Raw genomic sequence first — 19,922 nt, 5'->3', positions numbered from 1 at the left:
GGTGATCACTGGAGATCTGGAGTGGTCTAAGGGAAACTGTTGTGTGACTTGCGGTTAGCACATGAGGGTGGACAGCCAAAGTCATTTTTTTAGTGTGTGCTGGTTTGGTGCGTTTGCCTTACGAGGTGGAAAACCCCCCAGCCTGGGTGTGATCTGCCCTGTTTGAGCAAATTGGCGATTTGGCATCTCAGCCTGGGTCCCACAAGACTACATCTCAACAGCCCAAACAAATGCCCCACAGACGCAGGCCGGATCCCCCAACACACTGCCCACGTACGTACGCAGGCCGTTCCTCCACACTGCCCCAACAGATGCAGCTGTTCCCCCCTCTCCCCAACGCTCGCCCACAGATGTGGGTCATCCCCTGAGCGTCCAGGGAGACCTCCCTGCCCTATGGAGCCTCTGTCATACAAATCTTGACCTGGGATGCCCCACCCCATCAACCATGGGGAAATAGTGCCACCCCCCACTGGGGCCTCCGCCTCGCAGAGGCCCTTCCCCCCCCCAGTCACTCAGGGAGTCAGAGACTGTGGAGCACTCCTCCCCCATCCCGGGAGGGATGTCTGTCCCAAAGCCCCAGACCCTCAGCAATGGGGTGGGGGTGGGGCAGGCTGGCACTGAGCCGTCATTGGGCAATGTGGGGCAATTAGCATTAAATTACAGCCTGTCCCTCGTTGCTTCGCTGCTGCTAGTCCCCTCTGGGGGGGGGGGGGGGCAGTTCTGTGGGAGGGGCAGGACAGCAGACCAGGCCCTTCCCGATGAGGGGTGTGTGTGTGTGTGTGTGTGTGTGTGCGTTCAGGGTCACAGCCAGAGGCACGCGGTGTTCCTCCACTCCCACACCGCTGGGGGCGGCGATCGGGAGTGAGGGCAACCCGGCAGAGCTGGGGGGGAGGGCTGGCTAGCCAGGGCCTGCGGGTGGGAGTGAGGGGCACCGCAGAGCTGGGGCGGGCAGGGCTGGGCAGCAAGGGGCTTGTGGGCGGGAGTGAGGGGCCACCAGCAGAGTTCGGGGGGGGGGGGCAGGAGCTTGGGCTACAGTCGGGGCTATGGGTTGGGAGAGGCCATCAGCAGAGCCTGGTGGGCCCCCTCAACACACGGTGGGGGAGACAAACCACAGGCCTCTCCATTCAGCAGGCCAACAACGGTTTCCATAGTTTACAGAGGCTGCTGGTCCCCGTTGCATGGGCGATGAAGAGCTCCTCTGCAATCCCAGGGCAGCAGGGCCCGGTGGGCGGGGAGGGAAGTGGTGTCACGAAGGGGGGGCGTCTCTCTGGCAGCCCCAGGGTGAGACCAGCCCTCAGAGATGGGGTCAGGGGCCTGGTGCTCAGAGGTTTGGGGCACGGTGAGGGGTTCCAGGGGGGCTCATGAAGATGTGGGACAAGTGTGGGCAGTTGTGGGGGGGTTCTGGGGCTCAGAGGTGTGGGGCAAGCATGGGGCAGTGTGGGAGATTGGCGGGGGCTCAAAGGTGTGGGCAGGCGTGGGGCAGCGGTGGGGGGGTTTGGCGGCTCAGAGGTGGGGCGCAGTGGGGATTCTTGGGGCTCAAAGGTGTGGGGCAGCATGGGGCAGTGGTGGGGAGTGTGGGGGCTCAGAGGTGTGGGGCAGGCTTTGGGCGAGCAGTGGGGGGTTCTTGGGGGGGGGGGGTGGTTCAGAAGGTGTGGGCAGCAGTGGGGAGTTCTGGGGCTCAGAGGGTGGGGCAGGTTGGGGCAGCAGTGGGGATTCTGGGTCCAAGGTGTGGGACAGGTGTTGGGGCAGCAGTGGGGAGTTCTGGGCTCAGAGTAGTGGGACAGGCCGTGGGGCATGCAGGTGGGGGGTTCTGGGGCTAGAGGTGTGGGGCAGCGGTGGGGGGGTTGGCGGCTCGAGTGTGGAGCAGCATGGGGAGTTCTCGGGGCTCAAGAGGTGTGGGGCAGCAATGGTGGAGTTCTGGCGGTCAGAGGGTATGGGGGGCAGGCGTGGGGCGAGTGGCAGAGAGAGGCGCTGGCGCTGCGGTTCATACAGGTTCGTTATCGTCAAGTATCCATGCTGGCACACACGGCTGAAGATGCATTGACATGGGCAAGAACAGAAGTGGGGACCCGGTGAGGGGGGGCAAGGTCTGGTCGTCTCACCCCCAGTGCTGCCCTTCGGGCTCCACCCAAGGGGCCTTGTGTGGGGGGTAACCGGATCCTTGCCCCATTACCACTGGGCGGTGTCCTTGGTTTACGCATGGCTCCAGGGGTCCAGCTTCACAGGGGCGCCGAGGGGCCGGGGGATCGACCTCCCGCGCGCGACGGCCAAAGGGGTGTCGAGCCGGCCACCCTGAGCACAGGCGTCTCCATGGGGGCATCAGCTTCAGCCCTCCAGCCACCGGACGGACAGAGCGCGTTGGCCGCAGGGTGGGCTGCCCAGGCCTCTCCCTATGGGGGGGCAACTTGCCCTGGTCTGTTCAATGGGACAGAGCCTGGATCCCCCAATCGGAGCACCTTGCCTGGGGCATTCTGAGTCTCGCGGGGCGCTGTTTGCCCAGGGCCCACTCCCCGGCTGGCAATTCTGCGGGCGGCTGCTCGGCCTAGGAAACGTCTCCAGGCGTTGCTAACAGGAGACTAACGGAGGGGGGCACCATAGACCATGGGGGCTTCCATCCGTGCCCCCTGCCCCTGTTCAGGCCACGAAGAGGTGCCCCACCTGCCCATAGCACGGCCCAAGGGGGGCTGACAACATTATAGGGGCTGGCCGTCCGCAGGGCTCCTGTGCTCGGGCTGGGGGGGCCCAACGGCAGGGTCCAGAGGCATGGGTCCCTGAGTCTGAGTGTGCCTGGACGACAGCGAGGAGGGCCCCCGTGGGGGGGCAGCGTACCCTGAGAGCTGCCCTTGGCAGTCCAGAGCAGCTCCCCAGAGATCTCTGCACAGGTGAGGGCAGCCTGGCCCAGGAAGCTCCCCTGGGGGGCTCCAGCCTGCCCTCAAGCCCGTGAAGCAGACGGGGCCCAGCTCGAACCAACATTTCTGTTGGTGCCCGAAGTCCGCACGGCCACGTCGGCCAGGGGCAGCTGTCTCGGGCGGGATGATCTCACCTCCAGCACCGTGCGCGCTGGCTGCGCAGCTGCGGAGAGACGGCCAAGTGTCCCGGGCTGGGAGGGGCCAGCAGCCTGGAGAGGCAGCCTGCCTAGGGTGGAGAGGCAGACCAGAGGGAGGGAGCCCACCCAGGGGGAAGGGGCAGCCTTTTTGCCCTGGGAAGGCGGGGCCAGCAGCCTGGGGGATGGGCCAGGAGCCTGGAGAGGGGCAGCCTGCCTGGGAGGCGGGGCCAGCAGCTGGGGGAGAGCAGCAGCCCAGGGGATGGGGGACACCTGCCCTGGGAGGCGGGGCCAGAGCCCAGGGAAAGGGGCAGCCTTGGGGGCTGCCACTGAGCCATGGCCACAGAACATCCAGAAATACTTGCAGGCCCTTTGAGACCGTCTCTGTGTGGGGGCACATGGATCCCCAGGCCAGGCTGGAGAGGCCTCCCCCAAGGGAAAACGGCAAGCAGCAGGCTGACGGTGCCTTCCCAGGTCACTCAGTCCCAATCCCAGGCTGGTGGGGCGGAATGGAGGCTGGCAGGGGGGTGGGATCTGTGGGGGGGCAGGGGGGTGGGATCCGTGGGTGGGGGCAGCGGGGGGAGGTTGCGGCAGCTCTGGGGCAGGCGGGGGGGATCCTGGGGCGGGATCCGTGGGGGACAGGCCGGGCGTCACCTGGCGCCATCGTGCAGGGCGTGAACGGGGGCCGCGGGGCGGCCTGTGCCCAGCTCCTGCCCGTCGGCCCCACGGAAGCGCAGGGCCAGGGCGTAGCTGTCCGGCACCAGCGTGGAACCAGGGCGGCTGAGTCTGGCAGCTTTGAGCGTAATTTCTGGCGGGCGCCGGGCTTCAAGCAGCCGCAGGAAGGTAGTTGGGTCACGCCCAGCGGGTTCCCGGTCACGTCCACTGTAGGAGAACTGGGAGGAGGGGGCAGAACCGGGCCACGGCCTTAGCCAGGGATCGCCGCAGCTGCCCACCACCTCCCCTCAGCCCCCCCAGTCCTGCACCCCCCCTAAACCCCACACAGATACGCCAGGGCCCAGCCCCCGGCCGTCCTACCCTTTTGCCCCCTTCCTGAAGGTGCTGTACCAGCTCCCCGCTTTCTCCTTGCTCCAGGCAGCCAGTCGGCCGCTGGGGGGTGAGAGGGACGGAGCTCTGCCGGTGCCCTCACTCCCGACCTTGCAGCCCCCGCTAGCCCAGCCCAGCCTGCCCCCACTCCAGCCTTCTGCCGGGCACCTCACTCCGAACCTGCTAGCCGCCAGCTACCCAGGCCCTTGCCACACCCTAGCTCGCCGGTGCCCGTCAACTCCCAACCTGCAGCCCCAGCTCGGCCAGCCCTGCCCCACCCAGCTCTGTGGTGCCCTCAGCTCCCGACCGCAGCCCTGCTAGCCCAAGCGCTGGGCTCCCCACCCTGCCGTGCCCTCACTCCCGACCCGTAGCCCTGCAGCCCAACCCTGGGCTCCCCACATCTTCTGCCAGTGCCGCCTCACTCCCGACCCGCAGCCCTTGCTTAGCCCAGCCCTGCCCCACCCCAGCCTTGCTGTGCCCCTCCAATACTTCCGACCGCAGCCGCTGCTAGCCCAGCCCTGGGCTCCCCGCACATCTCTGCCGTGGCCCTCACTTCGACTCGCAGCCCCACCAGCCAGCCTGGCTCCCCCTAGCCCATGGGTGCCCCTCATCCCGACCCGCAGCCCTGCCAGCCCAACTGCCCCCCGCCCCACTCACAGGACTCTGGAATCTTCTTGTCTGGGAACAGGCAGGTCTCACCACCGATGTGAAGTTGGCAGAAAACCTTGACGGCGTCTCGAGCGCAGCCCTGGTTGGGGTCGATCCAGTACTCGCCTGGGGGAGGGGAGAGGTTTGGCGGGGCCAGCCACAGGGCCTTCCCAGGCTGGTCCCTCCGAACCGCCTGGCTGCCCCGTGTCACTCGCCTGAGGGGCACCTTGTCTCACCTCTGCCATGGGAAGTTTACCCAACAGACGCAGCCTGAATCCCCCCTTCCCCAGCACCCTCCCCCGAGTCCAGCCAACCCTCCCCGGACTCCGGGGTCCCCAGACCCCCAGGGTCCCGGCGGGCTCACGTCAGGGCAGTGGGGTTGAACAGCTGCAGCTCCTTGCAGACGCGGGCGGGCTTCTCAGGGTGCCCAGGGGGCTGTCTCAGCGGCTGACCTCGAGCGCAGGAGCTGAGCGAGGCGAACAGCTCCTGCCAGCACTCGGGCACGGAGCTGGGGGGCCCGCCTGGTCCCTGCTCCCTACCGCCTCGCGGCGCCTCTTCGCGGCCCCCTCCCATGGGCAGCGGCTCCCGCAGCTCCGCCGGGCGGCCCTGGGGCCGAGACGCAAGGTGTGAGGGGACCTCTGGACGGGATTGACCCCACTCCCACCCCCAATGCGAGCTTAGGGCCCTACCCCCATCGGCCCCCGGCCCTGCTTCCCCAGCCCCCAACTGGCCCCAGAAGCTCCCCCACCTCCTGCTAGCCCCCACACTCCACCGGTGGCCCTGGGGGTCCTGGGGGTCCTGTGTCCCCTTGGGGCCCAGGGTCCCTGCAGAGAAAGGGCAGAGGGTCAGAGCATGGAGTCCGCCGTCCAGCCGACGCCTTGAAGCCCCTTCTGCTCCCCCACAACCTCCCATCATCCCCTGCTGCCCCTCCGCTCCCCACAACCCTCCCATCATCCCCTGCTGCCCCTCCCTCCCACAGCCTCCCCATCGCCCACCCTGCAGCCCCCTCCCCTCCCCACAACCTCCCATCACCCTCCTGCTGCCACCCTCCTCACCTCACACCTCCCATCATTCCCTGTGCCCCCTCCCCACAGCCCTCCCCATCGCCCCCTGCAGCCCCTCCCCTCCCCCACAACCTTCCCATCATCTCCCTGCTGCCCCTCCCCTCCCCACAGCCTCCTCGCCCACCTGCAGCCCCCTCCCTCCAAACCTCCCATCAATCCCCCTGCTGCCCCTCTGCTCCCCCACAACCTCCCAACATCACCTCCCTGCCTGCCCCCTCCGCTCCCGCCACAACTCCCATCATCCCCCTGCTACCCTCCCTCCCACAGCTCCCCATCGCCTGCAGCCCCTCCCCTCCCCACAACCTCCCATCATCCCCCTGCTGCCCCTCCCCTCCCTCACACCTCCCATCATCCCCTGCCTGCCCCCTCCCCTCCTACAAACCTCCCATCATTTCCCCGCTGCCCTGCCCCTCCCACAGCCCCCCATGCCCTGCAGACCCCTCCCCTCCCGCCAACAACCTCCCATCACCCCCTGCTGCCCTCCGCTCGCCCCAGCAACCTCCCATCATCCCCCTGCTGCCCCCCTCCGCTCCCCCACACCTCCCATCATCCCCCTGCTGCGCCCTCCCTCTCCCTCACAACCTCCCATCATCCCCTGCTGCCCCTCCCTCCTCACAACCTCCATCCATCCCCTGCTGCCTCCCTCCTCACACCTTCCATCATTCCCTGCTGGCCCTCCCTCCCACACCTCCCCGTACGCCTCTGCAGCCCCTCCCGCTCCCCACAACTCCCATCATCCCCTGCTGCCTCCCCCGCTCCCACAACCTCCCATCATCCCCTGCTGCCCCTCGTCCCACAATCCATCATCCCGCGCCCTCCCCTTCACAACCTCCATCATTCCTGCTGCCCTCCCCCCACAAGCCTCCCATCGCCCCTGCAGCCCCTCCCTCCACACCCTCCCATCATCCCCCTGCTGCCCCCTCCTCCCTCACAGCCTCCCATCGGCTCCTGCAGCCCTTCCTCCTACACATACCCTCTCCATCATCCCGCTGCCCTTCCTCCACAGCCTCATCGCCCATCGCCCCCTGCAGCCCTCTCTCCTCCACAACCTCCCAGGTCATCCCCTCTGCTGCCCCTCCGCCTCCCCTCACAACCTCCCATCATTCCCCTGCTGCCCCTTCCCTCCCACAGCCTTCCATCTGCACCCTCTGCAGCCCTCCCTCCCACAACTCATCATCCCCCTGCTGCCCTCCCCTCCCTTCACAACCTCCCATCATTCCCCCCCTGCTGCCCTCCCCTCCCACAGCCTTCCATCGCCCCCCTGCAGCCCCCTCCCCTCCCCACAACCTCCATCATCCCCTGCTGCCCCTCCCCTCCCCACACGTAACTTCCATCACATCTCCCTGCTGCGCCCTCCCCTCCCCACAGACTGCATCATCCCCCTGTGACGTTATCGATATAAACTGGGCCATATAGAACATGGGTTGCAACCAAGGTCTGTAGTGGCACCAAATCCCTATGTAAAGGGTCCCGATAAGGGGTCTTAAGAGGCAGGTTGTGGTTGCTGGTTAAGGATTGTGGCTGTCCTGTGTGTCTTGTATCATTTTGTAGTTGAAGTATGAATATGGCTGTGTACTGTCTGTATTTCAAATTAGGTGCTGCAGGTTGGGAAACACCCCAGACTAGTGGTGTCAGCTTCAGCTTAGCCTGCTTTGATGGCCCATTAAAGACAAATCACCTACACAACTCCCATTGAGAGGAGGCGATACGCCTTGTGACTCGGCAGGGTGTGCAGGACTGGCCCATGTGACTGCAGCCTCCATTTCTTGGCTGTAACTTTCCAACAGTAGGACAAAAGACGCGTGTTCTTACACCTGGAAAAGACTAATATAAGGCTGATGCTCATCTCCATCTTGTCTTCAGTCCTGCTTCTTTCCTCTGGAGGGACTTTGCTACAAAAACCTGAAGCTCTGCACAAGGGACTGATGACCCATGCCCAGCGGGGGATGTTCTCAGAGACTGGATTTAACCTGCAGTTTACTCCATCACTGCTACAAGCCCTGAACCAAGAACTTTGCCATCACTGTATGGAATTGATTCGATTACCAATTCAAGGTTCTCATCTCTACTTTCCTTTATGAATAAACCTTTAGATTGTAGATTCCTAAAGGATTGGCACAGCGTGATTTGTGGGTAAATCTGATGTGTATGGGTCCATCCTCGTCGACGTGACGATCCAATTCGAGCACAGGACCCGGTGTTCCGCGAAGCCCCGAGCCCGTAAACCGAAAAATTGCCCCTTGACTGACCCAGTTGCCGGGCAACCGGCTATTACGAGGTTTACACAGAACCGACGCCCTGATCGTCGGGGCGCTTTAGGTGCGCTGCTGGACCCCTGTAACGAACTCTGTACTTAGGGCTGGTCTGGGGGGTGTGGTCCGTCGCGGTTACTGTTGTCTGATTGTCATGAGCACGTTGATGGTACTACGGGGACACTTCCGTTGGTCCAGGGAGGGCATCTACACTGAAAACATCACTCGGGCCACCCCGCCAGTACTAGGAGTGAAGCTGATGTGGCTCCAACGCACCACGGGGGGGAGGGGAAACCTTACAAGCCCCGCTACTAAACTACATCCCCTGAGTCCTGAAGCCCACCGATCTGGATTCCACCTCGTGAGGTTCAACCCTGTCCCCATAACCTACGGCCCGTTGCTCCAATCATGACTATGTGTAACCCATTAGATTGAGCGATGTACCCTCCCTGCTTCCCCTACTATACTTTGACCCCACCCACTGTCCCCCGCATTGGGACATTACAGACTGTATGTAGTATATGCTCAACCAAACCAATAACAGCGTCCCCCCAATACTCTGTGTGTTGCCCCGATGACTAATGACTGAACATGCCAACTCGTGTATCATCCTATTTAAATATTCTCGTAATTTGACCTGGGTCTGGGGCTTGGTCCTTTGGGAATCGAGAGAACCGTTTCTTTCTGGGTGTTTTGGTTTCATAACCATTCTATTTCCAGGCACGGATGTGGCACTGGTGGGAAAATTTTACCTGGGGCGGAAAAGGGAAACTAAAGGAAGTTGCTTGTAGTGACTTGAGTTAGCCATGGGGTGAGACCGGAAGAGTCCTTTTTTGTCTGGCTGGTTTGGTTTGCTTAGAGGTGGAAAACCACCAGCCCAAGGGGCTGTGATTGCCCTGTTTGAGGCAACTGGTCCTGAATTGGCCCTTCAATTGGGTCCTGAACAGAACCGCAATCGTACACCCTCTGCCCCCGCTCCCCCACAACCTCCCATTATCCCGCTGCTGCCCCCTCCTCCTCCCCCTCACAGCCCCCATCGTCCCTGCAGCCCCATCCCTCCCCACCTCCCGTTGCCCCTGCAGCCCCCTCCCCTCCTCCACACCTTCCATCATCCCCCTGCTGCCCCTCCCTCGCCCCACAATCGGTCATCACCTTGGGGGTACCTCCCATCACCGCCTCCTGCAGCCCTCCCTTCCCAGACTCTATCATCCCTCTGCTCCGCCCTCCCCTCCCCACACGACTCCCCATTGCCCCCCTGCAGCCCTTCCCCTCCCCCACAGACTCCCTCACCCCTCTGCAGGCAGGTCGCACTGCAGGCCCCCAGGGACCCGACAGACCGTTGCCCTACGAGACATCAGATGGGTCGGAGCCACGGATCCTGGGTCCCTCCTGCCTCTGTGGGAGGGGGGTCTGGTGGCTTGCCTCCATGCAGGTTTCCTGGGACCGCCTTTCCTGGCTGTGGTCTGGGGGCTGCCCCTTGCTCCCCGCCCTCTCCGGAGCCTGCAGTCCCTGGCCTGGGTACTCACCGGCGACCCCTTGGAGCCCTTCTTGGCCCATTGGCCCTGTGGAGAAGAATGGGAGGGTGAGCGACGGGGGGGTCCTGGGAGGGTCCCGGAGCCAGGGCAGGGGTGGGGGAACCATTCTCCAGGGGTCTCTGGGTGGCACTGGGGGTCTCCCAGCCAGCCTCCCACCCCATCCCTGGGGCAGGACAGAGGACAGACCGAAGTGTACAGCAACCGGGGGGGAGGGAGCACCCTGCTGGGGTGTGAGCAGTGAGAGCAGGAATGTGCCCAGGCTGGGTGTGAGGGGGCGGCCGAGGGGGCCTGGGGTGCAGAGGGGCGGGTGAAGGTGTGACGAACTGGGACTGTTTTAATGTTCATCTGAATACTGTGGGGGCCCAGTTCCCCTATGGATTTCTTAAGTCTCCACTGTGCATAAATGACCGACATTTCCTTGGCAACTGAATGGCCGGGGCCCGTCCCCCTCTGAGGTGATGGCTATACAGTGAACTTAAAGAGCTCAGGTGAACCGTTTTCTTTCTGGCTCTCGGTGGGAATAGGTGGATGCTGAGGCAGCTTTGCTAGCAGGAGTGTGTGGGACGGGGTTAGTTTGGGGTCTGGGGCTGGTGCGAGAGATGGGAGGAGTGAGGGCAGAGGGGGGTTTCTGCCTCCCTGCCCCCCGACCTTTTCGGGCAGCCAAGATGGACCTGGCTGAGGGGAGGAGATATCCTGGTTAGCATCTGTGCCCATGCAAGACCTGTCCTGGTCGTGTGTGTTCCTGTCTCGTCTGAATTAAACTGTGCGCGGCTGTTCACGGCTAACGACGGCTGACCGAGTCTCGGGCCGCAGGAAGAGGGGTTCACGGGCCTGACTGGATCCCCAACATCTTCGTGACAGAGGGCGCTCCAGGTGCAGAGGGCGGTGGGTGTAGGGGGCTTCAGCTTGTCAGAGGGTTGTGTCGGTGCAGACCAGTGGGGCGGGCTGGAGTACGTTCGACCTCCGGGTTGAAGCCGCAGGAAGCAAAGGAGGTATGCAAGGGCCCTGTATCCCTTACACTCAGCTGACAGAGTGGTTTCCCAGGTGCAGAGGGGGTTGGGTGAGGCGACTCTTCGGGGGGTTGCGGACGGCGGGCGAATCAAGGGACGCAGTCCCGGTGGACACTCAACCGCAGGAGAAGATAGGAGGTGCAGGCCCTGATCTACACCCACACTCCGTGACAGAGGGGTTTCCCGATGGGTGGCAGAGGTGGGCTCTGGTGAGTGGACCTCTGGGGTGCGGAGGGGCGGGTGAGCACGTCCGGGAACCGCGGAAGAGGGGTGCCGGGCCTGACTCCCCACACTTTCCGTGACAGAGGGGTCCCAGGGTGAGAGGGGGTGGGTGAGGACCTTGGGGTGCGGCGGGGCGGGTGAGAGGCCCCGGGTGCTCAGTAGGGGGTGGGCCAGTGCCGCAGCTAGTTGATATCTCAACGCGCAAGCTCCGAGAGCGTAGGGGTACTCGGGTGTTGGGGCGCTGTGGGGGGGCCAATGGGCGAGCAGGCCAAAGCGCTGACCCATGGAAGAACGGGACATGTTTGTCAGCCTTCTCACACGACTCTCGCCGCGAACCAGATGCTGATGCCTCGGACGGGCACATGGGGCCCCCACTGCTGATCTCGTGGCTAGGAGCTCCAGTATCAGGGGTCCCCAGCATGGGAGCTCGGAGGGTGTGCACACAGAGCGCACCTCCGATCCTCGCCTGATGCCCTCCTCCCACCCACATCAGCCGCCCCCACCTCACACGACAAGCCCCCATCCTGCCTGATCCCCCCACCTATACGTAGGCCCCCTCACCTCACATGCACCCACATCCTGCGAGGGCCCCCACCTACAACACAGCCCCCCAACCTCACACCGCAGGCCCCCATCCTTGAGGCCCCCACCCACATGCAGCCCCCCCACCTCATACACAACCCCCATCCTGGCTGAGCCCCCTACCTATACGCAGTCCCCTCACCTCCCACGCAGCCCCCATCCTGCCTAAACCCCTACCCACCTGCCCCAGCCCCACATACTCACGGGGTCTCCTTTGGGTCCTGGGGCCCCCTGGTTGCCAGGCAGCCCCTGGTCTCCCTTCTCTCCCATCTCCCCTGGGGGGCCGATGAGCCCGATGAGCCCGGCGTGACCCTGGAGGGGGGCAGAGGGTTTAGCTGGGGGGGGCTGTCCCACAGAGCTGGGGGGCCTGTCCTGCGGGAGCCCGCTCTAGGCAGTGGGGTAAACATGGGGTGCCGAAGTGGAAATGTTCTTAATGTTTTCTCTGAACACTGTGTGTGCCTCAGTTTCCCCATGTATTGCTGGGGGGATACGGGGGTGCGACCCTGCAGAGACCCCCACAGGGCAGGTGTAAGTACCCTCGGCACAGGCAGTGGGGGCCAGACTGTAACCTAGCAACCGATTCCCCCCCAAGGTGTTGGGACCAAAGAGACCTGGCGAGGGTGGTTATGGGGTGGGGGGGAGTCAGAGGCCAGGCAGCTGGAGGCTGCTCAGTCTCCTGATTTGGGGGGGGGGGCAGGACTCAGGATGCCCCCCTCCCCCAAACTGGACGTTTTGCTGAGTCCCGGCTCCCTGGGCTGCCGGGTTCTGTACCCGCCTGTGCCCCACGCGGGCTGGGAGTGGGGGCGGGGCCCTGTGGGGCGTGTGAGGCGCCCTGGGGTCCTGCCATGGGGTGACCAAGCGCTCTCAGGTGGGACCCAAGGGGAGACACTGCCCCCGAGTCCTGCCCGAATTCCCTGCAAGCCGTTCCCGAGCGCCCAGCCTGGCCCCCCAACGCAGGGGCAACACATTAAAACAAATGAACGGCCCCAGCTGGATGCGCCCCCCCCACCCCTGCGACATGAACCCAGGAGTCCGGCCCCTTCCCTGGGCGCTGGCAACTCTCGACCCCCCCAGCCACCCAGGGCTGGAGGCTGGGTTAAGGCCCCCCAGCAAGGGCAGCGCTGGTTGTGGGGCTGGCAGCAGCGGCCCCAACACGGGCCCCATGTGGGGTGGTGGGGGGAGCTCACAACTGGGGCAGATCCCAGGAGCAAGGGGGGGCAACAAGCCAAGGGGGGGCTCTGAGTGTAGGGGGGCAATTCCTGGGCCTGCCGGTGACTGGGGGGAGGGGTTATGCCAGGTAGCGAGGGAAGGGGAAGGCGAAGGGGAAGGGGGGGATGGCTGAGCAGTGGGGGGGAGGGGCCGGCCCCCCCATGGGGCCCCACTCACCTTGTCACCCTTGTAGCCGGGGTCTCCCTTGAGACCGGGCAAACCTGGGGGGCCCTGTGAGAGACAAGAGGCCATTACCCTCCATGCCCCAGCCCTGCCCCCCAGCCCTGCCCCCGGAGTCACTCACCGTGGGGCCCGGTGGCCCTGCCTGCCCCGGGGCCCCCAGCAGGCCCTGCTCCCCCTGGGGAGGAAACACAGAGTTATGAGAGCACAACGGGGGGGAGGAGACACGGCTCCCCCAAACCGAGCCCCCCCAGCAACAGGGTGAGTCCCTGACCCCCCGCCAGCTCCAGGCGTCGCCAGAGCCAGATGGGGTCACCCCACCTACCAAGCGCCCCTCGATTCTCGTATCCGGCTCTCCTGCCCCGCCCCCTCACTCACGTTTTCCCGCCCCGCCCGGACCCGCACTTCGCCCCCTCACTCCACGCCGCCCCGACCCCCGCCACCCCCCCTCACTTCCCTCCACCTACGCCCACCCGCTGCACCCAAGCCCCCTCACTTTCACGCCACCACCCAGCCACCCCCAGCACCTCCCCTCACTATCTCCCCGCCACCCACCGCCCAGCCCCTCCACCCCCCATCCTACTCCCACTCGCCATGCCCCCGCCTCCCCCCCCGTCACTCAACATGCCACCCGCCCAACCTCACCCCGCCCCGTCCAACTTCGCCAGCCACGCAGCCCCTGCCAGCACGCCCTCCCCATCACCCAGCCCGCCGGACCCGGCCAGCCGACCCCTCACTACTCCCACTCGCGCAGCCCTCCCCACCCCTTCAACTCACCCGCCGGACCCCGCCACCCGCCCTTCACTACCCCACCTCGCCCAGACCTGCCTCCCTGCCCCTCACTCACCCCACACAGCCCCCACCCCCGCCTACACACCTCACACCCACCGCACCAGCCCCGCCCCAGAGCCTCTCACTCACCCATCCTCACCCACCCCGCCACCCCCCTCACTACCCCAAGGATACTCCCCATACGCCACCCACCCCCTCACCACCGCCCCAGACCCGCCCAGCGCCCCGCCCAGCCAGCCCTCTCACCCCCCCACACCCACCCACCCCTTCACTCACCCCAACCCCCCTTACTCCCTCCTGCCCACCCACACCCCAGCGGCCACATCCCAGGTGCACTCTACGGCTCAACCGGACCGCCAAACTTCGAGCCAGGCCGCCAGGCCCGGCACCCCCACGGCCCATCTCCGGCCCTCTGTGCCAGGCTTGCCCGGGCAGGGGAAAGGCTGCGTCAAGAGCCCGGCACCAGCAGGGATCCCCTGCTCACGCCCCCGTAGGCGGGTGTTGGGATCGAGTGGAGGCCAGCCCATCCCAGGGCAGTGCAGACCCGAGCCACACAGACCCCCACAGACTCCCACACCGCCTCCTGCTGCCAGCTCAGCACAGACAGGCTGAACCCGCCCCAGAGTAGCTCCACTCTCAAACGGGGGGCGGGGCAGAAGGACAAGCCGCAGCAGAAGTCGGGGGCGAGGGGTTCCCTACCTGGCGCCCTTCCGCCCGACCGAACCCTTGCCCGAGAGCTGGCCCCCAACCACCGCCCTGCAGAGAGAGAAGGGGAAGTGAGTCACCCCCACCACTGTGCAGCCCCCGCACCCTACCCATAGCCGTCCGCCCAATCCCCCCACCCGACCCCACTGGCCCCCCCCCATCCCAATGGTCCTCTCCCCCTGATCCTGGACCCCATTAGCCCCGTCCCCAATCCCTGACCCTACTGAATCCCTCCCACCCAATCCTGACCCCCAAGCTCTGTCCCCCAATCCCCCAGTCCCTGATCCCAATAGGTCCCTCCCCCAAATTCTGACCATAACTGTCCCCCGAACCATGACCACTGGCCCCTCCCACCCAGACCTACCCATTGACCTGTCCCCAATCCCTGACCCACTGGGCCCCCCCCACCAGATCCTAGACCTCAAGCTCGTCCCCCAACCCGACCCCCTCTGGTCCCCCCCCCCCAGACCTACCTCATTAGCCTGTCCCCCAAATCCCTGGACCCCACTGGCCTCCCCTCATCTAACCTCATAGCCGTCCCCAATCCCTGACCCCTCTGGCCCTCCCCCCAGATCCTAACTCATTATCCGTCCCCAACTCTGACCCCATGGGCCCCCCCCCCAGATCCTAACCTCTTAGCCTGTCCGCCAATCCCGACGCCCACGGGCCCCTCCCCTCCCAACCTGACACATAGCGTCCACAATCCCTGACCCCACTGGCCCTTACCCCGATCGCTGACCTCCATAGCCGTCCCCAATCCGACCCGCGTCCCCCCCCAAGTCCTGGACCCCAAGAAATAAATTACCGCTGTCCCCAATTCCGACCCACTGGCCCTCTCCGCCCGATCCGCGACCCCATTACCCTCTGTCCCAATCGACCGCCACTGCCCATCTCCCCGATCCTGACTCCCATTGACCCTGTCCCAGCAATTCCCTTACGCGTCAGCGAGCCCCCCCCAGGACCGGCGCTAGTGCTTTTAGCGCCCTAGGCACACAGCCATTTCGCCGCCCCGCGGCTCCGGGGCACCTGCTGCAGCCGTGCCTGTGGCAGCTCCACCGGAGCCGCGGGAGCAGCGGATCCTCCGCAGGCACGACTGCGGCAGGTCCACCGGAGCCGCCTGCCGCCCCCCACCAGCAAAATGCTGCCCCCCAATAATCCTGGCGCCCTAGGCGATTGCCTAGGCCGCCTAAATGGAAGCGCCGGCCCTGGTCTCCCCCCAGATCCCTGACCCCACTGGGCCCCTCCCCCAAGAGCCGTGACCCCACTGGCAGCCCCTACTCACTCTCTTTCCTGGGGGACCAGGGGGACCCGGTTCCCCAGAAGCGCCTGCTGGGCCCTGCACACAAACCACACAGTCAGTAGCAGCCTCGGGGCTGGCAGTAGGGGGCCCCACACTCCCAGGGGTCTCTGTGTTGGGGATGCCAGGAACCCAGAGGTCCCCCCCATCGCCCAGGGGTCTCTGTGTTAGGGGTGCTGGGCACCCAGAGGTCCCCCCTATCATCCAGGGGTCTCTCTGTTAGGGGTGCTGAGCACCCCGAGGTCCCCCCCATCACCCAGGGGTCTCTCTGTTAGGGGTGCCAGGCACCCAGAGGTCCCCCCCATTGCCCAGAGATCTCTCTGTTAGGGGTTCTGGGCACATAGAGGTCCCCCCCATCGCCCAGGGGTCTCTCTGTTACGGGTGCCGGGCACCCAGAGGTTCCCACCATCTCCCAGGGGTCTCTCTTTTTATGGGGTGCCAGGCACCCAGAGGTCCCCCCCATTGCCCAGATGTCTCTCTGTTAGGGGTGCCGGACACCCAGAGGTCCCCATTGTCGCCCAGAGGTCTCTTTGTTAGGGGTGCTGGGCAGGACGGCAGCCACCCAGGCGGACTGAAGCGTTGCCAGCACTGGAGGAGCCGCCCAGCCCCTGGGACGGGCCCAGTGGCTAATCACGCTCCTGGGTAACAGTCTCATTTGCAGCCTGAGTATCTGCCTGCCCCCGCCAGCCTGGAGTGTGTTCAGTGGGGGAGCCCCATGTAAATACCACCCCGACCCTGGCGCTGATCCTCACCCCTCACCCTTCTTTCAGCTGCATCAGCGGCTGGTCACCACCTGGTCACGGGGAAGCCCAGGTTTGGGCCACCCAGGCGGATCCTGTTCTGCACACGGCCCCGAGGCTCTGGACCGGCCCAGCCAGAGCCAGGGTGCCCCAGCCTGGCCATCTTGGTGTCACAAACACATCGAGCTCTTGGCATCTCTCGCTGTAAGGCAGCTTCTCCGACCCCCTCCAATTTATCAACCTCCTGCCTGAATCCAACGCCTACAACAGGAGCCGTCTGTTCGAGCCGCGTCGGAGACGCTAAGGGCATCTCTCAACAGATCCTTATTTCATCAGCTACAGAAAACACCTGCCCTTGGCATCACAACCAGCCTCTTTCAGCCATTCCCTAATGGCCAGCAAGCCACCCGGCCACCGAACCCATCTCTGACGACAGCTGAGAGCCAGATACAACTTGGCTCCTTCATAACGTCAGAACGGCCAGACCAGGTCAGACCCAGAGTCCATCTAGCCCAGTGTCCTGTCTGCCGACAGCGGCCAATGCCAGCTGCTCCAGCGGGAATGAACAGAACAGGGAATCATCCAGTGACCCATCCCCTCGCCCATTCCCAGACTGTGGCAAACAGAGGCATCAGCCCTGTCCACCCTGGCTAATAGCCATTGATGGACCTGTCCTCCATGAGCTTATCTAATTCTTCTTTGAACCCTGATATAGTCTCGGCCTTCACAATTGTGACGAAGTGGGGGATTTTCCTGTGTTTTCCTTGTTTTCCAGTGGGTTGGATGCAGAGGGAGTGGGACTCAGTGTCCCCGGGGGTTACTAGTTTAACGAGGCGAGGGGAGAGGGAGTTTGTTGGGACACAGGACCGGAGAAGGAAGTTGGGACCCCGGCCGATGGCCTGGAGTATGGAGACCCCAGCGACTGGTGACCTGGAGACCCAAGGACCCAGCTCAGGAGTCACAGCCGGTTCTGGCCAGTGGGGGACAATGGGCTGTGGGGAGAGGACCCCAGTGACCTGACCAGCTGGTTCCAGCCAGAGGCGGCTGAGAGGAGGAGAGACCCAGGCCATCTTGTTTACGACCCTGTTTCCCTGGAGAGAAGACAATGGACAGAGGGGGCTTGGGGCCAGGGATATCAGATGCCCAGCTGGGAAGCAGGGGGGCTCTGGGCTGGAGAGGGGGAGCAGGCAGAGCCCACCTGGCTGCAGGGAGACTGGGATGTGCTGGGCTGAGGGAGGTTAGGCCTGAGGCCGGAGAGTTTCCTGCGCTGTGTTCAACTCTCAATAAACCCTCCTGTGTTACACTGGCTAAGAGTCGCTCCGGGCTAGAGAGCAGGTTTGCATTATCCCCTTCAGGGGTGAGGAGGCCCAGGGGGCCCAGAGCTCAGGGACTCCCTGAGGGGGCCCACGGCAGAGACAGACATGTTAAGGTTCAGAGAGGTGCGGCTCCAGGAGGTGGAGGGGCCTGACCCCAGGAGAGAGTGGACCCCCGAGAAGGGCTGTCTCACTGAAAGGGGCACCCCCCACGGACTGCACAGGGCCAAGAGTGGGCACGATCTGTGAGTCCGTGACAACAATATCCTCTGGCAGTGAGTTCCACAGGTTGACTGCACGTTGTGTGAAGAAATACTTCCTTTTGTTTGTTTTAAACCCACTGCCTATTAATTTCATGTGGAGGCCCCTGGTTCTTGTGTTATGAGGAGTAAATAACACTTCCCTATTTACCTTCTGCACCCCAGACATGATTTTATAGACTTCCATCATATCCTCCCTCACTCGTCTCTTTTCCAAGCTGAACAGTCTCGGTCATTTTTCTCTCTCCTCATACAGAAGCTGATCCATACCGGGGCGACCAGATCTGCCCGCAGTATTCGAGGTGTGGCATCCCATGGGTTTATATAGAGGCAATAGGATATTTTCTGTCTTATTATCTGTCTCTCTGCTAACAGTTCCCAACACCCTGCTCATTTCTGTGCCTGATGCTGCGCACTGCGTGGACTCTCCACCATGGCTCCTGGATCTCTCCTAGGGGCCGCTGCCAGTCCTGGCTGAGCCGCGCTGGTCCCTGCAGAGGGGCCAGGGCTGGGTCCAGCGTCGGGCTCAGCCGGACCCACGGGGCAGAGCTCAGGGCGGGCAGCAGGAGGGCTGGAGCCCAGAGGCTCAGCCTCGGAGGCGGTGAGGCGCATGGCCGGGCCTGTGGGAAGAGCGGGTCCCCTGGGGGCTCTGGCAGGCTGAGGGGCTCCTGTCAGGGGGCTGGAAAGCCGGGGCTCAGCGCAGAGCTGTGGATCTGTGACACCATCCCCCAATCACTTGTTGGCCCCTCTGTTAGGGGGCCCGGGGCCTCTCCCTCAGGGGCTCTGGGTGCTGCTCCCAGCCCATGGTAGGAGACGGTGCCCGCGCAGTGTGGGCCCCCCGCCCCTCCATTGCTGCCATTACTCACCGGGATGCCGGGGTCCCCGCCATCACCCTTCTCCCCAGGGGCTCCATCCAGGCCCTGCGCACATGGGATGGGTTAGTGCCCTGCCCCAGCCAGAGTCACACCCCCACTGGCAACCAAGGGGCTGCCCCAGGCTCAGCACTGCCCTCGTCCTGGGAACAGAGCCAAGGAGAGAACCCAGGAGTTCTGGCTCCAGCCCCCCCACCCCACCCCAACCACTAGCCCCCACTCCCCTCCCAGAGCTGGGGATAGAACCCAGGAGTCCTGGACAGACCCCACCCCCCAGGGCCTGGCTGGACTGGGCTGATGCTGCCACGTGCTGGGGCAGCGCCTTGAACTCCCCTGCCCCCCTCCTGTGGGCAGCACAGCTGGGCCACAGGGGCTGGGTGCCCAGGTCGCCGTCTCCAGGCACAGTCTTGGGGGACACAGGGGGCCCGGGCCTGTCAGGATGGGCTGGAGCCATGTGCGGCGTGCAGAGGTACTCACCGGCACCCCGGGGTCTCCAGGGGGGCCTGGGTCGCCAGGGAAGCCGATGGGGCCCTGCAGGGAGAAAGGGTCTGTGAGCCAGAGGCAGAGCCCCAGAGACCCCCCAAAGCCTGGACACCAGGGGCGTGGGGGCAACTGGGGGCTGGGTGGGTTGGGAGGGGGACTGGGTGAGGGGTGCAGGGTGAGGGCAGGTGTCAGCAGTGAAGTCATGCCCCCGTTCCCCTTATTCCTGGCCCAACGAAGTACCCCCAGCCCACTGGCCCCATGCGGTGCCCCCCCCGCTGGCCCCTTGCAGTGCCCCTCCATGCAGTGCCCCCCCAGCCCTGCTGCACTCACCAAGTTGCCTTTGGCTCCGTCCTCTCCTGGGGGCCCCCTCTTGCCTGGGGCCCCAGCGGCGCCTGATGGCCCGGAATCCCCTTTCTCCCCCAGCTCCCCATTTGTGCCCTGCAGGGAGACATGGGTGTCAGGGCTGGCACTGGGGGGGGCAGCGTCCCATGGAGTTTGCCCCACCGGCCCTGCTTCCCCGCTCCATGGTGGCCCCTGTGTGGGGCGGGTGGACATAGGTGTCACGGAGTCCCCGGGCGATGCTCTGGAACTGCTCCCCACAAAGCCAGGCAGGACTTTGGGGAGCCTCCTCTCCCTTGGAGCAGACTTGTTCAGGGCAAGAAGCTCACACG

General features: G+C 64.7%; 1 protein-coding gene across 1 annotated transcript in view; it reads right to left on the bottom strand.

Annotated features, from left to right (window-relative positions):
- COL5A3 (collagen type V alpha 3 chain) overlaps positions 1–19,922 on the bottom strand; it is a 52,683-nt gene that overhangs the window by 1,530 nt on the left and 31,231 nt on the right. Inside the window, exons 23-29 of the mRNA XM_075061239.1 lie at positions 19,582–19,689; positions 19,246–19,299; positions 18,763–18,816; positions 15,569–15,622; positions 12,914–12,967; positions 12,787–12,840; positions 11,605–11,712 (exon numbers count right to left, since the gene is read on the bottom strand). Of these exons, the coding sequence (XP_074917340.1) occupies positions 11,605–11,712; positions 12,787–12,840; positions 12,914–12,967; positions 15,569–15,622; positions 18,763–18,816; positions 19,246–19,299; positions 19,582–19,689 (486 nt within the window). The remainder of the gene's footprint in view (positions 1–11,604; positions 11,713–12,786; positions 12,841–12,913; positions 12,968–15,568; positions 15,623–18,762; positions 18,817–19,245; positions 19,300–19,581; positions 19,690–19,922) is intronic.

This window comes from Chelonoidis abingdonii, chromosome 26, assembly GCF_003597395.2.
Source record: "Chelonoidis abingdonii isolate Lonesome George chromosome 26, CheloAbing_2.0, whole genome shotgun sequence".
NCBI lineage: Eukaryota > Metazoa > Chordata > Testudines > Testudinidae > Chelonoidis > Chelonoidis abingdonii.
The sequence above is the reverse complement of the archived record's forward strand: the minus strand, read 5'-3'. Positions and strand labels throughout refer to the sequence as shown.